This window comes from Leptidea sinapis, chromosome 1 (genome assembly GCF_905404315.1).
Source record: "Leptidea sinapis chromosome 1, ilLepSina1.1, whole genome shotgun sequence".
Classification (NCBI taxonomy): Eukaryota; Metazoa; Arthropoda; class Insecta; order Lepidoptera; family Pieridae; genus Leptidea; species Leptidea sinapis.
Window position 1 is genome coordinate 29,656,593 of NC_066265.1, and position 20,965 is coordinate 29,677,557.

General features: G+C 35.3%; 1 protein-coding gene across 1 annotated transcript in view; it reads left to right on the forward strand.

Annotated features, from left to right (window-relative positions):
- Window positions 1–20,965, forward strand: part of LOC126964436 (uncharacterized) — a 73,703-nt gene that overhangs the window by 38,260 nt on the left and 14,478 nt on the right. The window contains exon 2 of the mRNA XM_050807543.1: window positions 2,147–2,226. Coding sequence (XP_050663500.1) covers window positions 2,147–2,226 — 80 coding nt within the window. The remainder of the gene's footprint in view (window positions 1–2,146; window positions 2,227–20,965) is intronic.

Here is a 20,965-nt window from a genome sequence, read left to right on the forward strand (position 1 = left end):
TCCGTCCAATAAATGCGATAGAAACAAATGACAGATCGTCGGATTCAAAACAGGATACAATTGATATATATTTTAACATTAACTGATTTAAGTTATTGTTTACTAGCTGTGCCCATGACTTCGTTCACGTAAATTAGGGTGAATTTGCATAATTGCTTATTTTTAAGTTTCATCAAAGTCTGTTCAGTAGTTTTAGCGTAGATTCAATCAAGAACCCTGAGCGGTACTGCATTGTAAGGGGCAGTTCGTATCATTTACCATCAGATGAACTTCTTGCTCATCCGTCACTTTTTCTCATGAAAAAACACCTTGGAAAGGATAGACCGCCCTCAATATATTTCGTGATTAAGATTTTGTATTGTTAGTAAAAAAAAGCCCCGCAGAGGTTTTTGCGCCCGTTCTTCTCACGTCTGAGTCCAAATGGGTGTTGGATTCTGACATTTTATCATTTGCTAGTTTGCGATTAGTATTATTTTTACTATAAGCAGGTATTTTGAGAGGTTTCGTCAAGTCAAGTGCATCCTTGAGCGAGGACACTTTGTGTTTACCCACATGATACATTAAAGCACGTCTTTTCTCTTGAGACATTCTATAAATGAATTTAAAATAGAATTTGAATAATTCGTTTAAATGGCAATAATTACGACCAATGGCACATTATTGATGTAAAGTGCTGGCATATCACTAACCACCAAGTGAGTCCTCTGTTCACCCGTTAACAGATAAAGGTAGTTAAATTTATCTGAACGTATCTCGCATAATTTTTTTAGTAGGTACCTGGACGACCGAACCTTGCTCGGATTTTAAGAAGGTAAAAAACTTGAAAAAAAAAACTAATAGGTCACCTGGATTCGAACCGGGATCTTCTGCTTTCCGGATCACCCAATCCCATCTGAGCTATTATAGTATTATATATTGTATAGTATAGTAGTATTATATATCTTTGTATTCTAATGTTATTGTAGCTGTTTCTCATTAAAACACGGATAAAACTAAATTCTTTTTAAATTGAAACCTAGCTAGGTCGATTTCTCGCCCCCGAAACTAACTGCATACTAAATTTCATAAAGATACAAGATTTTGCATATTCTGACGTTGAGGAACATATAGATAAGTTAGTAAGATAGTTATGATCAAGAATAGGAATAGATAAGAAGGTCAGTTTTTATTCCCATTTAGGTATAGTTAGCAGAAAAGAAAAGTGAGTTATAATCGAGTTACGTCAGGCAGGCTCGGTCGGCGGGCGGGGGGCGCGGGGCGCGGGGAATTGACCGGCGGTCGTTGGCCCTGCGCCTGCGCATCGTTGCAATTTTTTGCTGCGTCGCTATCTCGATCGGCTAGATAAATGTTGCCCTTGCATATTTATTGAATAGTAAAACCGGTCTAATTCGTAATTGCAAGTCAAGTTTGATATTGGATAATTTGATATTGATTCATATATGTAGCATTAATGTAAAATAAATACTCTGGTGGCTTAGCATTAGATGGACTATAATAAAACTATATAAAAAATATAACAGGTTTCACTCCGGCAGTGCCAATAAAAGTGAAAACATGAACATTAATGTTGTGCATTTTTGAATATTTTCTAATAGTTAGGGAATGATTTCGCACGAATTGCTTTATTTATAAGTATAAAATTACGACCACTTATGTACTTAAATACAATATTCATGTATATCTATGCTACGAATGTATACTACGCTGTGTATCTTCGCGCTATCGTACACAAAAATTACAATTTATATTGTATAAAAAAATTAAGAACTTCAGAACTATTCCAATTATTTTACTTTAAAAAGTTTATCTACAAGAAAAATCAACTTCGTGCATAATTTCAAAGACTGTCTTACGAATTTTCGATCAGGCCACGTGTCCTGACGCGAGTTTAACATTTTACACCCATCCCAAGAACAGTGCTCAACGCCGCTAAAGAAGATTTCACTTCAAAAAACTACAATTATATAACGTTAAAACTATCTTTACGGGGAAGTGTACCAAGAATACTGGTAGTATGAGTGCGTTGCTAGGCTGATCCGTTGGCAAAAATAGGTGCCAGCCAATGACGTTCCATACATAACGTCATTGCTGCTAGCGCTTGGGTTTCTCGGTTTACCTCTATTATAATATTAATGTTTTGTTCCAGGAACAGCGGCGAGTCGAGCGCGTCTCCTACGAGATGGTGCTTCCTTCTTCTGTCATTCATCATCGGGCTGTGTGCCGCTGGTACGTAATACCTTTATATTTTATTATCTTATCAAGGATTACTATCATAGCGTAGATCAATCCGGTGATCCATGACTGGCAGACTGAGACTCATACCGCTCTACCAACGGGCGTGTCATTATATTCATCTACCTGTCCGAATAAAAATGACCCCTGGGTGACCGCTAGGGTCACCCAGGGGTCATTTTTATACCCAGATTTATTTCTTTTTCCGATCTAATCTATAAGAATAAAAACCTCTGTAATTGAAGTACCTACATTCAAAAACGTCACCAATTTCTTTAAAAAGCGTAAACTTGAAAACCTACTACCAGTAAATATAGCATTGTAAACAACTAATTAAAATTCATTCACAATTTGCGAGATGTTTTTATATGAATTTTCATTTCCCATTTTTCCCAATTTGCGAACAATATTCATACATATAATTTATCAAATTACCAACTCAGTGATAAACGCTATTTATAAAAAAAGAGATCATTAAAATTGCCGGAGAAAACAGTAGCCCTAGTTTAATATAAACAAAAAAGATTTTTTTTTTTTTTTTAAATGTAATATATTAGGTTTCTGAAAAAGAAGCCGCAGTTTTCTCTCCACGTATTATGCAACAATTTTATTGGTGGCGTTAATAAAAATGTCAAATAATTATATTATTATTATCGCTTACGAGGCAGCAAGCTGTGGCCTAAAATATATTGTGTTGACGAACAAGTTAAGCTGTAATTTGATAACGTGCTGAGTAAGACTGTCTTAGTTCATATCCACACTTACCATATAAGTTATAATCAAAGTTGCTTATAAGACGTTATAATAGCAAGCTTGGTTTTATTATATAAAATTATCATAAGTCTTTCACTATCATCTTTTTGCGACACAAATTAAATTGGAAATCAAAATTAATTAACGATACGGAACGCGAACCCGCGACCTGTCGCGTTCTGTGCGAGCGAGTCCCGCATCGTTCATCAATTTTGTTTTCAGATTTAATTTGTATAATTAATCCCAGACATATGAAGATTTATGAACCTTACGTGACTCGAACGGTTGGCTCAGTGGAAGTGAGCTCGCACGGTACGAGAGTGGTCGCGGGTTCGGGTCCCGCATCGTTCATAAATTGTGTTATCAAATTTAATTTGTGTAATTAATTCCAGAACTGAGGGTTATCACTTTAAAAAAATTTAACAAATTAAAAAAAACATTTGAACATGAAAAAGAAAAAGTAAATCTACGTTTATTTTATTTATTATTTCTCATGTGCTCATTTACAGTACATTTGACATAACTTTAAGCATACTTAAGTTACATTAATTATTACTATGTGTAACATAAGTTTCAATTATGTTAATGAGAGTATACGTAGAGAAAAACAGTCCATTGTTTTTACTAATTTTAATTGTATTTCTCGACTTTGCTTGCCGTTGGATGTTCATATCTTTGATGTCGTCATTCCATTTTCTTCACGTCACTTGAAGTTCTAAAGCTGCAGCAATTGATAAATTACATTATTTCTCAAAATATAAGTCGAGATGCGCTCAGACTTTGTTTATTCTTTGGTATTTATATCCACTAACTGCACTGTTTGTTGTTCTGCAGATTATTAGGATTTTAATTCACCATATTTATGTTTTCGATAGATGAATAAGTTCAGTATAAGTAGAGACTATGATTAAGCGGTCTGCTTGAAAAGTTATGTGTAATTTTAAAATTTATGAAATGAGTTTAAAAACATCTTCTGACATAAAAGTGAAAATTGAATTACTCTTGGTTTCAGAGGGGTATGTGAGTCTAACACTCAATCACATGTTTTATATTAAACTAGATAACCCGGCAAACGTTGTTTTGCCATATAATTTATTTTAAGGGTTCAAAGGTTTTTTTCTCCGACGTATTTGTAAACAGAGCCTGTGTAGTGTTTTTTATACAGATGCCCTTATTATGCAGTTCTTGTGTTAAGTGTAAACATTGATCAGTGGGGCATTTATCTCATTAAAGAATAACCCACAAATTGTTTTTTGTCGGACTGTGAATTTTCCTTCTAGTAACACGTATCGTCATCCACATAGAGATATTTGTGGAGCTGAGGAAGTGTATATCCTGTCCAGGTGAGTTGTCATGTGTGATCTCGTCCTGTTTCGGTCTGTTTGTGTGTGTGTGTGGGCGATGGTTGTGACGTCACTGTGTCTTCCGCCCCCAACATCGCGACGAGGTCATGGCCGACTGGTCTCCAGCAAATAACAATAGTTTCATAGGGCTGGCACTCTTTTTATAGCATCACCGGCGGAATACTTTTATTGGTATGTGATTCCCATACATGACAACATGGGTTCAGTGAACAAGTGATTTCTATAGAATCCTGTGAAAAAACCCTGCATTTAAGGGCGTATAAGATGATACATGTAAAATTAATATAAGTTAATTATTATTATGTAAATTTCACGATGTCCGATATGAATATGGAAGACATCCGCACACTTAAATAAAAGTTCGAAATAACTTTGTGAAACTTGACAGCCCTAAATAATCCGGTCGAATTCTTCGGATACCAATGACAGCAGGTTATGTTAAGTTTGTATTATGGCAGGACTTAAAGTTCTAGTTGGTTCGATACCGTTATTTCATCTGTATGCACGATTTACAGTTTCCATTAGAGTAGTCTTATAATTTCGCAAACACTTGTTCAATACCCTGACGTAATATGAGACACATTAATTCTAATGACACGTTAAATTTTATTAACTCTTTTTTATGTGAAAAAGTGACGAAATGAGCGAGACGTTCACCTGTTCAAGTGGTATGCCCCAGTGTTCTTGATTGTACCCAAAAATTCCGAGCGACATCTCAATTACGCTTGTCACTTTCAAAGAGGATTTAAATACAACGTAATAAAAGGCGGGACTGCCTAAGTAGAAATTGATATTTAGTTTAGTATGAAACGTGCAGTGATTTATAAGCATAAGTTTGAAATAATAGGAATTCAAATATGGCGACGAAATATAATCCGGCTAAGTTTGAAAGCGAACAGTTAAAGCTTAAAACGTGATGTGAGTGGATCTCCGTTTTTTACAAGATTATAGCCGTAATCTGTCAATCTATCAACGACTGCACGTTTCATACAATCGATTGAATCGCTTTTTCCATAGAGAGTTTCGCTAGGCTGGTCACTTTGAGACATAAGATGTTACATCGTAATAAATACTAGAGTAACTCCACTAGCTACGCCGATCTTCAAACCAAAACACAATAATGCTTGCACGTATGGAGTATTGCTATCATCACTGGTCTGGCGCACCACAGTATCAGCTCGAAACATTTGACCTCGTGCAACGAAGAGCTGCTTGAATTCTCAGGGATCCCGTGTTCTGTGAACGGCTCGATCACTTGGCGTTGCGTAGAGACATCGCTTCGTTGTGTCTTCTACCGCATTTATCACGGGGAGTGTTCTGAAGAACTGTATGACCTGATTCCTGCCACCGAATTTATATAAATAATATAGAATATACTCCCCTACTAATATACTTAATCCAATCTGGACGTGTGACGTTCCTCCACAGTGCGGTTTTTAAAGAACTTTCTTCCACGTACACCAAAGATGTGGAATGAGCTTCCTTGTGTGGTGTTTGCGGGACGAAACAGTACCTTCAAAAAAAACGTGCACCTGCCTTTAAGGCCGGCAACACTACTGTGACTCCTCTGATGTTGCACGAGAAGGTGAATGGCGGTAATCACTTAACATCAAGTTACCCGTACGCTCATTTGTCTTCCATAAAAAAAACATTCAAAATATTCAAATACCACACAGACATGGAGCATATTACATCAAATCTTAAATATTACGCAATCATTACGTCGGTATTTAATACGAAAGGTAACAAGTTAATAACATGTATTTCAGAAGAACCTAACAGATAAGTTACTCCAAACACTTGGATAGCAGTACCAGAGTTACAGATCAGTGATAAACAGTTAGACATCGCTTTTGATGAAAAAGATGGTTATTTGTTTGTGTTAAAAAAAATAATGGGTTGCATTCCGGGAATGCCGGCAGAAGTGAAAACTTCAACATCAACGTAGTGCATTTTTGAATATTTTGGAATGGTTAGGGAATTATTTCGCACGAAATTCTTTATTTATCAGTATAAAAGTACAGGCATTTATGTGGTTAAATTATTTCGCTATCGTACACAAAAACGACAATTTATATTAAATAATAAAATTTGCACTATGTAATACAATTATTTTACGTTAAAAAGTTTATCTCTCTAATCAACTTTCATCCATAATTTCAACGACTTCTTACGAATGTTCGATCGATCACGTGTCCTGACTCGATTTTTTTTCATTTTTCATTAATTTCGTCTTTGCCCAGGCTTTCTTCAGAGTCTCGTCAAAATATCAACATACATTATATAGGAGACTTGAAATAAATTGGGGGTCATCAATACGCTACAAGTGGAACTTCACTTTGGCTGTTCGTATCGTTGTCCATAACGTGCCTTATGGATAACGAAATTATTGCTCTCACCTCTGATCTGATGCATTCAATATTAGTTGCACCATTCTGTATAATATACTGTGTAGCTCTAGGGCGTTTAATTAGGATTTCCCAAGGAAACAATTTTAGTGTAGAGTAAGTAACTGTATGTCTTTCACCTGTGGTAACGGCTGCACGCAGGCGCCATGAGTTCGCTAGGCTAATTTTGTCTAATTATCAATATTAACGTAATGTCGGCGTCAAAGCTTAATTTACGCTGACTTTTACTTGAAATGTTTTCCTTGTCGGAATCATGTCAGAATTTCCTCCCATATATATAGTTAATTTAGAAGTACGTGAACATTTTGTATATAGATTTTTAGCATTGTCTTACTCGTAATCTGCTTTCTCATGGGTTAATCAAATTTATTAGTAATCTGCTTTAAATTCCTCACTGCAGTTTTTTTAATCCAGTAGTACATCCTGAGAGAAAAACTTTGTTCAATGTGAAGTTGAGTAGGTATTCTGTTAGTAAAAAGGTAGGAACGTTTGTCTGCCTTTAGCAGGTTGAACGTTCCTGACGCTTGAGAAGCCCTCTCCAAATATATATTTTGATTTGGTTTTTGACGTACATTGAAGCAAACTTTAAAGATGTATTCCCGTCAAAAATTACAATGTTTAAACGTATGTGAGTCCATATTAGAGTAAATTCATAATTTATTTATTTATATATTAATAGTTGGTACTTTACAGTGTACATTATGTATTAAAGGTGAGTGTTAACTGTGAAACGCATAACGGTAGAGGCTGGAACGTAACTCACATGCGTGTTCGAATGCCCGCCTGATAACGTTCGCTTAGTATTGGCACGTACACAGTTTCAGCTGAGCTCTGTACAACTAATAATAGTTTTATTTGTATAAAAACTGATAATAAAGCATGTCCTTTGGATTTCAATACCATTGTTCCTACGGATGTTGCGCACCAAATCAAAAGAATATAGTTTTTAGCCCACATTTCTATTAGTATTCAATACGTTATAATATTATAACGAGCAAACATTTCCTTGTTTGTTTGTAAGGGATAAACTCAAAGACTACTTACTAGCCTTGTCGCCCGCCTGAAGGTGAAAATTGTACTCTGTGTGGGGCCGAATTTGCGCCTTATATAGTTGCAGGCGGTGGCTTGAACTGATGTGCTTTCTTGCCCTACTGAGTACACCATGCTCTTTAAAGGTTTCGATTCCAGACACAAGTCTGTTCTGGTTCACGTCGACGCTATCCCAAGAGATGTTAGAGTAAAAGGCATACACTGTGTTGTCGGCTGCATAGCAATTAACGCCGCAGATTTGCAGTTATTGATATGCCGGAGGAACAGTGTAGGGGATAGCACGCAGCCTTGAGTTTATGGGTTTGAAGTCGGAGCATGCACCGTGTATAACAATCTTAAATCTACGATCAGCCAAAAAGCTCCATTTGCACAATCTCTCGGGAAGCCCCAAGGATAGCAGTTTCGCTAAAAGTGTTTGCTGTGTGCTACATCCGATCGAAGGCCATCGCTTTGTCCAACTCACCGCCAAAGCCTCTTCCTTCGACTCACCGCTTGCACCCAGTTATAGGTAAGATATGCAAGAAGATCATTAGCTTAGCGACCCTTACATAAACCGTACTCCCAGTCACTGGTGCTCCTCTAGGTATTCCAAAAGCTGGCGGTTGATAATCGAGTCCTTAACTTTAAAGAATATGGAGGTAGTTGGACGGATCCGAGCGTAAATCTACCTTAGGGATACACGATCCCATTGAAGCCGCTTTCAATAGTTTTGGGAATACGCCTGATTAGGAGTAGGAGAGCCGGAAAAGGCGAGTACGCCAACTCCGTTCGTTTCCAAGCACGCTTGGGTCAATCGAGTTTTAGCCCGGTGCTGATTGCCGGTATTTATGGTGTTGTTAAGATGTTAACAACACCATAATATTGAGTAGGTACTCAAGCATCTATCACATCGGCCAATGTTTTGACACCTTCTTCCTTAATAGACTCCTAGCACCCCGCCAATTTATTAGTTTTATTAAATATTCGATAAAATTTATTAAAAGGCCTTAGGGCGGTCGCTTCATTCACAAGGTATCATTTAGAAAATCATTTCAGTTATTCGTTATTTCGTGGCTCATCTGTTTTGTATATGATATGGTCTTACAACCGACCAGTTACTAACTCGACTTAATCACGTAGAAGGCATAAATATTATTATTTCTATACTCTCTAGAATTAGTTTACTCTCTACTTATAAACAACACGAATAGCCCTCTTCAGCAGCACAAATATACTATTAATATTGGAAAAAAGGCAAATAGAAAAGAATACAATGTAACATTTTACTAAACTAATAATAGTTGCACAATCTTTTGCGTTTGTTCTATGGATAGGGTATTTGACAAGATAATTAGTATGAAGCTTGTGATAACTAGAGATGTGAGTCACGCGCGGAATGCCGCCCGGCCGGCCTGGCTCCCTCCCGCTTCTCCCCGGTTCTCCTCCCACTCGGATACCTCTCCCAACACAGGAATCGCATGCCATCTACACTCTGTATAATATACAGCCATACCACAAGAATTAGTTTTGTTCTATATATTTTCTATTGACTACTTAATGTGAGGTTGCTACCTACCAATCATACTAATTAAACATACTCTTACATACCTATACTTCTCAGAAAAATGTACAATATGATCTTGATACATCGGTAAACAAATCACAAAGTTATTGGAAATACGTTAAGCAGAATATGTCTGTATATGTGGACGATTTACTGTTTCAAACAGAAATATACTATTTTAAGAACATAGAACTTTCCAACATCTTGTTAGGAACTGACGCATGATATTTTTAAATCTGATATTGTAATCATCCTATTGCAATATATAAGAGGAGGCAAACGGGCGTGAGGTTCACGTGATGGAAGATGGTGAGGCAATCGCCCATGGACATCCGCAACACAAGGGGCTAAGAGATGCGTTACTGGCCTTTAACCGATACGACTTAGTACGACTAAATAACCGACCGAATAGACCGATACAAATAAGTAAGTAAACTTTATCTCTTGTTCATAGAGTGAGATACATAAGATCTCTAGTAAATAATAGTAAAAGCTCAGAATTTACTTTACTCTATTTGTAACAGTCAATAACAAAATATAACTTTACCTTCTAAGTCCTGACTACAAATTCAAATATATTTCAATTTAAAATAGGATTCAAACTCACTCATTGAACGTCAAAAACTACCACCCATTCAAAATAGACTGCCTCAGACCTGAGATGATCGGGCGCAAGAAACCAAACTGTACTTCTCGGTAAAAAAAAAGTATGGCAAACAATTCGTTATTGTCAGATCTAATCTGAACATCAAACGGCAAAGGCATACTTTTTATGAATGTGTAGAGTTTCTCCGGTACATTATGGGCACAATAATTATTGTTGGTGTTTACTTTTTATGTAGTACAGTCAAATCGGAGCTTGTTAGGGGAATAAATGTTATGACTGTTCATTGTCAGTAAATGATATACGTTCACAAAAATCATCACCGTTTTGCTCTTAATAGGTAGTGATTTTCATTATTATAACACTAGAAATAAGGGATCGCTTTTAACTTATTCTAATACTTCATAAGATACGTAATAGCCTTAAGGGTACAAATATATACACTTTTATACTAAAGTCCCAGCCACTGTTTAGGCATTATCTATACATAAATTTAAATGTTTTACTAAAAAAATGGCTCTGTCGTAAATCCTACTACTCCACAGCTGGATATCTAAGTGATCGGACAGCCTGGAACTAGATTATGACTATTTTATAGCAATAGTAACAGTACAATATTGTATATTTTATTAAAAAGAGCGCAAAAAAGATTGCTGGGAGATTTTTTTTTCTCTCTCAGAGCGCCATTTGTGTCCGAAGCGGTAGGAGTATTAGAAATGATATCAAAAACAATTCTAAAGGAATCAATTTTGAGAAAATAAATACCTTTAACCCAATTTTATGCCTCATTATTGAGATCTTCTATAATTTATCATGTGGAAGATTACCAGGAATGTTTTATCCTTAAACTTTCAGCTTACTAGCATTATCCGGACCAAAGCTTTGACTAGTCGAAAATATTCCGAATGCGTCAAGAAAAAGAAGGTAGTGCCCCACTTTTATTGGTTTATCTTGGCAGGTGCATAGTGAATATACCAAAACTATACCAATTATCTATATATATATATAAATGAATTGCTGTTCGTTAGTCTCGCTAAAACTCGAGAACGGCTGGACCGATTTGGCAAATTTATGTCTTGAATTATTTGTGGAAGTCCAGAGAAGGTTTAAAAGGTGAATAAATATGAAAATGCTGCTAAATTAAATAAAAACAACAAAATTGTTTTTCCTTTGATGTGTCCATACATAATTTCTATGAGAGAATTTATTGACGCACGGTTTGACAGTTCTGCTGTGAAACAATTTCATTACGACAGCTGGGTGCATATTTTACGAAGTAGTTTTTGATGTTATGATATATTATTGACAAATTCATACAAAAACATTATTTTATTTATTATATACAGAACAACGTCTGTCGGGTCAGCTAGTCTTATATATAAAATTCTCGTGTCACAATGTTAGTTACCTTACTCCTCCGTAACGGCTTTACTGATTTCATTCAGTAGGTCTGAGAATCGGATACTATCTATTTCATCCCCAAATGTTAAGGGCAGTCCACCCCAATTGATTTTTTAATTTTATGACAATTTTTTTGACGTTTGCTGGGTCAGCTAGTAATATTATAGAAAAATGCTAGTTTTGAATAGTGCTTTCAAAATTTGGAAACAGTAATAATATTGTACAATTTGTATTAAGTTTTAGTGATAGCCTCACCCTTGTTAGGTCACTTTACTTAGGATTCATACGCATTAGTTAAAGAAATCACAAAAATACTATTTTAATCATTGATTTCTTATTTTTATCAACCAACTTAATAAAACTTAAAAGAAATGGAGGAAATTGTTAATGCGTGTAAATATTTCATTGTGCAAGGTTATGTGCTCGTTAATTGTTAAAGAAGTCTCGCAAAATACAAGATAGACAGAACTTGAGCGATGAAGCGTAGCACGAGATATCGATCCCGGCTCCGCTACCCGCTACCGTGACGGCTGGTAACTCGGACCCCGGTACTCTGTCTAATTATACAACGATATTGTGTTGTAACACATACATTGATTCGTTTGTTCAGGGTTATACTTTTTACTACTATCCGAAATGGACGAGGTTTTATAATAATTCAAGTATACTCACCACTACCCAATATTCGTTAATCATATATTGTTTAAATGACATTTTAAGTAGGTAACTCTACCACTGCGTGAGAATTTATAATTTATAGTAATGCTATTGTTGGCTTATTATTAAACTTAATTTATTTATAAAAGTACGTTTGTGGTCATCTTGACTTCATCATCATCATTTTCAATCTTTTAAAACTCAATTATCAAAACAATTTTTTGTTTTATTTTAGTTATTAAAATTTTAAGGTTTATAAAATAAAAGCTGAGATGGTTTGGCCATGTCGAGATAATGAATGAGGAACGATGACTAAAAAATAGTGTAAGGCGAGTGTGAATGAGTGTTGGAAGGGGTAGACCTAGGCGGACATTTGGAGACCAAATCAGGGATGTCTTGAAAAAAGGCCAGGTCAAGATTATCCTAAACCGAAGAGCATGTAAGAAGGGAATAATGACAATGGGCGAAGCGAAACAAGTATGGTCTCTGCCTAACCCTACGGGAAAGAGGCGTGATTACATATATACTCGTATAAAAATAAAAATTGGTTTTGGAGAAAAAAAGATGAAAAATGAAAAAATTGTAAGTAACACAGCAATGTATAAAGTGTCTTTATTGAGAGCGTGACCGAAAAACGGTGCGGGTTGAGGAAAATTTTGGGAACACCAATATTGGAACTTCGTGCTATTGAGGTCGGGTGAGGGTCATGTGACGTTTGTCTTTAAATTCAATGAGTCAACTAGTCCTACATATCATGTACATACATGTATTTGACAGTAACACCGAGTAGAGTTGCTTTATCTGCACTTTCTACTTATTTTTCTTGATTAACTTTCCTCTGGTGTTGAAAGACAAAAAAAAGCGGCAGTGATTTCTTAGTCTCAAACTAGAGACTATTTACTAGTTATCGCTCGGCCTTCATGAAAAGTTTTTATATAACAGGACAATAATCTTGCAAATCTCAGATACGGAATTCTTAGTTCTATCCTTCCTTTTTGTAGCTACAAAATGCTCTGTTTATGTGTGACTGTACACCTGTGCAGTTGAAAAAACATATAGATTTTAACTGAAGCCGGAAGACGTCCACTGCTGGACAAAGGCCTCCCCCAAAGATTTCCACGACGATCGGTCCTGCGCTGCCCTCATCCAACGTATTCCGGCGATCTTGACTAGATTTTCGGTTCATCTTGTGGGGGCCTACCAACACTGCGTCTACTGCGTTACGTGGTCACCATTCGAGGACTTTAGTGCCCTAACGGCCTATCTATCCGTCGAACTATGTGCCCTACCCACTGCCACTTCAGCTTGGCAATCATTTGGACTAACTCGGTAACTTTGGTTCTCCTACGGATCTCCTCATTTCTGATTTGATCTCGCAGGGAAACCCCGAGCATAGCCCTCTCCATTGCCCTCTGAGCGACCATGAGCTTTCACATAAGGTCCATAGTTAGCGACCACGTCTGCGTACCGTAAATCAACAGTGATGACTGTTTCACACATTTGAACATAATTTGTCAAGATTTCAAGCTTATAATTTAATTACGTATTTCACCCAGCTGCCCTTCTAAATAAATATGATTCATGCAGGTGGAAAAACGAGTTCCAAGCTATTTCACGTCTCAATAGTAGGTAGTATGCACAGACTAACATTTTTATAGATGGAGCTTATCGAGCTGGACTAGCTTGATGGAGCGGGTAGACGTCTAATTAATTTTGGTATTTGAGGCACAACATCTACACTACTGAATATGTTTGCCATCCTTATATTCATCAATTATAATTGGATTCCAGGTTTGTGCTAATTTAAACCTTTCTTCCTTGTAAAAATTTCAAGCAATGTTCTGGATTACAATAGTTTCCTTCACCAAACGTAAAATTGATTGTCACTCAACTGGAATCATTTGTTTATGTGGAGCTTGACCCTGTGGTTCGAACCGGCTTTATTTTATTTATTTTTTTATATCTTATACTGTTTCCTAGTTGTTCTTTTAATTTCAGGCATAAGTAAGATAGTAAAATTTTTATTGAACATAAATACTTATATATTCAATATACTTAGATTTTAATAAACTGCATTAGTATAATCTGTGTCACAGATATTTCCCACCCACCGCGCCGGGTGGGGGAATTAACAATAAATAAATGTTCGGGATAGTAGGGGAATTAACAACTAATCATTTAAAAAATATTCCTATAAAACTATCACCATCAAGACAAATAAAAACCATTTTCAACTTCAAATCAGCTCATTGCGGCTTTTTAAGGTCAACTAAGTTGAGCTAGAATTGGATTTCCTTCTGTATTGCTACACTTTTACATGCTTAATTCTTATGATGGATATTGATTATTTAAAGCTAAGCTGTTAAGTATTATATGACTTGAATACACAAAATAAACCATTCTTTTTCCAGCTTCTGTTCTGTCTATTTATTTCTTTGCTCTGTGGCTCTTTCATACAAAAATAAAAAGAAGAGCAGTGTATCAAGTCATCTCAGTAAACAATCGGTGAGTCATTGCAAATTCATTCACACACGGTTCCAATAACAAATAATGTTATAATTTGTTGACACACCTTTAACCACATAATTTATGACTGTTTTCAGAAATCTCATAATATTAAATAATAATTTTTTGCATTAAATAATACATTTCCGAATGGGTGCAGGTAGTTCTTGACGTCCAATAATCGATTTTAAATCCTATTTTCAATAAAAATATTTCAATTTGTATTGTATTTAAAATTAATATTGGATTTGTTTTTCTAGAAATCGATAGGTATTGTAGATTTATTGTTAACTGTTTTGTATTTATTACAAACTTGTATCTTATAGTCAAAGCAGAAATTGTAGAGATTTTTGCTGATATCCTGCTGGAATAAAAAAAGATTAGTAGTGAAATTAATTTGGTTACGACTCTTTACTTTCGGTTGGACCAAAAATTCCGTTACATCTTTACCATGTTATATTTTATCAATATAAGAATGTTTGTATCTCTGAAGAATGATTATACGTGAAACATATCTTTATGTATACAAATTTCATGTCACTTTGTTTGTCCACGATGAACACCTAAACTGGTTAACCCTTTTTAATTTTTTTTCTATGAATAATTCTTTGAGATAAATTTTGGACGCGCAGTTTGATAGTTCTGCTATTACACTATTTCATTACAAGAACAGGGAAAAACGAAATAATAATTTTAATGATAAAACTTCTACAAATTTTGGAATTTAAAAAAAATATATATTCTTGATATGATATTTTGTTTATTAATGCGTTTGTTTAGACTTTAGATCAAGCAGATAGTTATTGTATAAAATATGATTGCATAAGAAGGTATTAATCAATTCTTGAGTTTTATCTTCCCAGCTTTATAGATGATGAATGAATGAATGAATAAGCCTTTATTGCAAACAATGTAAGATTCGTACAATATATACAGTCTAATCTAATCTAAATAATATTGTAAACTAAGTAATATTCTAATCTAAGTTATATTCTAATCTAAGTAATAATCTAATATAAGTGATATTCTTAATCTTCTACATCAGGGGTCCTCAAGCTTGAACAGCTCGCGATCTACCTCAAAATCGTTAGACTACGATTGATCGACTCTGAGAGGCATCAAGTATGTGTGATGAAGGATTGTCGTCTATGTAGAGTGTCACGATGACATAGATATTAGTTTTGCTGCTCTAAAATATCAATGAAAAACTCATAATTATTCAAAATTGCGAGTTTAATGGTTCTTATAAAACAAACGCGTTCTAGTGTCTAGAGTTCTAAACTTAACTAAAAGTGACTTCGGATGTTGAATCTGCATGACACTGCATGTCCTGAGCATACTTTTCATAAGATAGTACGGAAATTACCGATTTTAGTAACCTAAAACAAAATCTGTGAATAGTTCTATATCGGATTTCTTTCTGGAGATCGACTCAAAAAGCACTCGTGATCGACCTGTCGTTCGCGATCGACCGTTTGAGCACCCCTGTTCTACATCGTTCGCTTGTCTGCCGACATAGGCCTCCTTCAGAAATTTCCATTGTGATCTGTCCAGAGCAGATCGTCTCCACGTTGGTCCAGCCACTTTTTTAAAATCATCTTCCCATCTAATGGGTTGTCTTCCTTGATTCCTTTTCCCTTGATACCAGTCTATAATTTGATTTTATAGATGATATTTATATTTAAATAACTAGAACTTATTCAATCTTAAATGCTACATAGCGAGATTGGTTTAGAATCTTGGAGACACTTATATGAGTAATTGCTATCTTCTGTGGCTAATTTGATGTTCCGCTCAAAATCGATAATTTTAAACTGGTATAGCATACTTTTATACTATACTTTATAATTATACTTTTTTGTTAAATATGTTATGTAAACGAATAAAACGGTATTAGTTAAAAATACTTATATTTTTTATAAATTACTTCCAATTCTTCTCACCATAGTACTGGCCTAGGTACCTAGGGTATGTTGTATGACCATAAATCCCTTTTTTCGTTTTAATTATTAAAACACTTGTAACTATGAAATATACATGTATGATATTTTGGTAGTGAATTCTCAAATAAGTGACCTTTCAAAATATGCAGAAAATCGTTTGCGTACAGTTCGTCAAATAAAAAAATATAGATATCTAAAAAACTGTCCTAGGTACCCACACGTTCCCCTACAAAGAAGTAGGTGTAATGGTATATTACTAAAACATTGAGAACAAAAAATTGGGTAGAAATTAAAAATCATCCGATTGTACTCACGGTGATATTAACAAACGCAGCTACTCACAGCTTCTTACGGCCGTTTTGAATAAACTATCTATCCTTAGTTTAAACTTACTAGAGGTAGAAAAATCTATCCTTTTACGCTTACCTACATTTCAATAACATATCGACATAACTATAATATGACATAACTATGGATAGATAAGATCTTGTCATTAAACGGTGATTGCATATATCCGCAACTAGAGATACGTTATTGAAAACGGCCGTTAATTAGATTGGCACAGATAACAATATAAAGAAATGGTCCTTTGTATCTGTATAATAAGTGTAAGTAACGTGATAACGTGAAAGGAAAGGAAAGTTTATATCGTTAACAATGTTCATGTTGTGAATACGTAAGCGACAGTATGGACGTGACGATGGCAACAGTGCTCATATTGGATTTATGGACACCTCAGTGCATCTTAATGCAACCGTTGGAGCTCTGCAACAGTGCATGGCACTACACAGCTTCTGACTAACCCATTGTTCGAGGGTAAATATGGCGACGGGACTTTTTATCAACAATCATTTTATTTCTTGATATCACATTGATAACCTTTTTTGTTTGGAAAAAGGCATAAAAGGCATTTATTTTCTCAAAATTGATTCCTTTAGAATTATTTTTGATGTCATTTCCAATATACTAGGTACTACTACCGCTTCGGAAACAAATGGCACACTGAGAGAGAAGATGCGGCGCAAGAAACTCTCCGAGCATTCTTTTTTTTGCGCTCTTTTCAATAAAAATATACAGTATTGTACAGTCATTTCGTCCCAGGCTATCCGAACACTTAGATATTCAGCTGTACCACATATAATCACAACATTCTATAGTTAGTTTCTGTTTTTAAGATAAACTTAGTATACTAGCGTAATAGACAAACACTCTCCTCATTATTAGTGGGAGGCTCCTTTGCATAGGATGCCGGCTAGATTATGGGTACCACGACGGCGCCTATTTCTGCCGTGAAGCAGTAATCTGTAAACATTACTGTGTTTCAGTCTGAAGGGCGGCGTAGCTAGTGAAATTACTGGGCAAATGAGACTAAACATCTTATGTCTCAAGGTGACGAGTGCAATTATTGTGGTGCTGATCAGAACTTTTGGGGTTTTCAAGAATCCTGAGTGGCATAACATTGTAATGCGCAGGGCTTCTCAATAACCATCAGCTGAACGTCTTGCTCGTCTCGTTCCTTATTGTCATAAAAAAAATCATTGCGGCGAGACTAAATTTAAAATGTTCATGTGTGTTAGTGGTCTTTTGGTCAATCCTTATGACAAATATTGATAAACGGCGTCATATTCACGTATACAATTTTTTATTTTCTAACACATATTTTATTTAATTAATATTATCTTTAAAAAATATAGTCTTTACTGCATATTTAATGTAATATTTAGTATTTTAGTGCATATGTTCTGCAAATATAAAGATCACGAATATAGTATTACCGAATCAGCATTTCCCTGTGAAATGTTTCTTAACTGGATTGTTGCTATATGTAACAAAACAATCTAATACATAAAACGCCAACATTATATTTTTTAATTAATATCGGTTAAAACTCAGAACAATAACGATAAAAGCATTAAAATTAAAACGCGGTCCAACTTGACAGGAGATTAATGGACACTAAAACTTCGTCTAATACTCTAGTATAGTAAATTTATGGTTTTTAACAGGTCTTAAAATACCGAAATCATCAAGTATTTTTTTTATGAAAATAAGGGACGAGACGAGCAGGACGTTCAGCTGGTCGTAATTGATACGCCCTGCCCATTACAATGCAGTGCCGCTCAGAATTTTTGGGGGTTTTCAAGAATACAACTGCGCTCGTCACCTTGAGATATAAGATGTTAAGTCTCATTTGCCCAGTAATTTCACTAGCTACGGCGCCCTTCAGACCGAAACACAGTTATGCTTACACATTATTGCTTCACGGTAGAAATAGGCGCCGTTTCAATGTACTGTGTATATGTTGTACTATAAATAAATTCATGCGGATAGCCTTCCATCGTGTTAGAAGGGTTATGGATCATCTGGCAATTCTCGCACGCTTCGACAACCACCTTATAGCCTTATCTCACCATGCTCTAGTAGGCAACCCTTTCAAATTAACCTTTATAATTTTATAGAGTTTTATTATGAAAATTCCCTTTTATGTCGCTGTTTATCTATTGTGTATTATTTCTATCATGATATGTAAGTTTTCCAATAACATTATTTAAGCTGTGTACGTCGCTACGCTGAGAAATGTCTTAATACCGTGCGTGAAATTTCGATTAGCCTTATGTAAGAACGCCAAGACTTACACGTGCCTTAATATATTTGTTTTGTTTGGACAATTTCCAAAAAGTTCTTTGGTAATTGTCAATCAAAAATAACAGGGCAGAGGAAAGTTTGACCTTACACTGATGAAGTGAGATCTGAAAAAAATGTGTGGCTGAATGCGAGGCAGATGGTGAACCGAGAGAGAACTACATTAAATGTTACAAATCATTTATTTATTTAGGTTCAAAAAGAATACTTTTCGAATGCTGTACATTTTACCCATAAATCTACACTTTTTAAGATTTAATGACAAGTGGCAAGAATCTTGTTACCACCCATTATATTTATAGTTTCAGCATCAACAATTTTTTTATACAATCTATATTTCATATATTTCTGCTGCATCACCTGGTGTAGTTGCTTAATTTAGAAGGAAGTAAATAAATTATATAAATTCTATGTACTTATAGAGAATTATTATTATTATTTTTTTTTAATTTTTTACATACATTATATAAATAAAATAAAAGAGCCCTGGGGGTAGTTACTGTACTACCCCCAGGAAGAGAGTGAGGAGAAGAGAGTGAAATCATTTTAAGTATATTTGTTGTAGTTGAAGGGTTTATTTAATGAGAATAAGAAGAAATTTATGAGATTTCTCTATCCCGTTTAATATAGAAGGGGGCCAAGAGATGAGAGACTTCTGATGGGAAGTGAGAATCAGCTGCCGCCGGACATTCGCAATAGCATGGGCAAGGAATGCGATGAAACTTTAAAGTGACAGTTTGCTCTAAAGTCAAAACTTCAAGATTCCGAAATCGCGTGGTTCAGGAATATAGGCATATGAGTCCACAAGATGGATAGCCACTTTTGCAAGGTATTAGGATAGGGATTGCCTATCGATACAAGAAGTTTCAATTATATAATATATGAATATACAAGTTATATAAAGGGTGTTAAAAAATCCTTTACATATTAAGGCGTATATTGAGATCAAGTAGTGAGTACATATAAATATTGATTTTCAGGAAAAAATCACATAAAAAAATGTAATAACGAACCCAATTATAAAAGTTTGGACACCTCTGCCTGCGCCCATTTTTCCCCGCCCACACACCCATTTTATTCATGTTAGCTGCTGCGGGCGGCTGGCCGCTCAGCTGACACTAACTTTATGCCATTGGACCGAGTTCAGGGCGATGACCTTAGTTTACTGGTAGAATAAATAAGTCAGGGGTTCTCAAGAGTATCTCCGATATCGACATAGTCGGATGGGGATGTAAATTCGCAATATAACGTGATGTTCAGTCTTAACACACACAGTCAAAGAGTCAAACCGATCTTCTTCGATTTGATTATCAACGATTCGAGCCGTTCTTGGTGAAAACAGTACTCCGTGTGAGGCCGAACTTTTATCTCATACAGTTGCAGGCGGCTTGAAGTGAAATATTGTCTCCCCCTATTTAGTGCTTAGTGGAGTGTTCTCAAGTAGATACAAGGGAGACCTTTTGGTAATGAACCGATAAATTTGCGTCTTAGAAATAGACATATTTTTATTACACTTAACACAAATAAACATTGTATCAAAATAATGTTAAACGGGGAATTGAAGCGTATAAATTTTTATTAAAACCTAAAATTAAAACATGGCAATTTTAAATTAAATTAGTATTTATGAAAATATATAATAGTTACTATCAAGAATTATGCTAAAATGGGCACCGCTCAGCGTATGGTGTAGCAAATGCTACAGCGCTGATTTTCAGCGTAGCGTATTACGAGGGATGTGTGAGTTTGAAAAGTTTGAATATTTTAGATACTTACAGGATAACACATGCTTAAAACTGAAAACCTACACAAATAACTTATACATAGAAAATACAACATTGAAGAATAAAGAAAGAAAGATT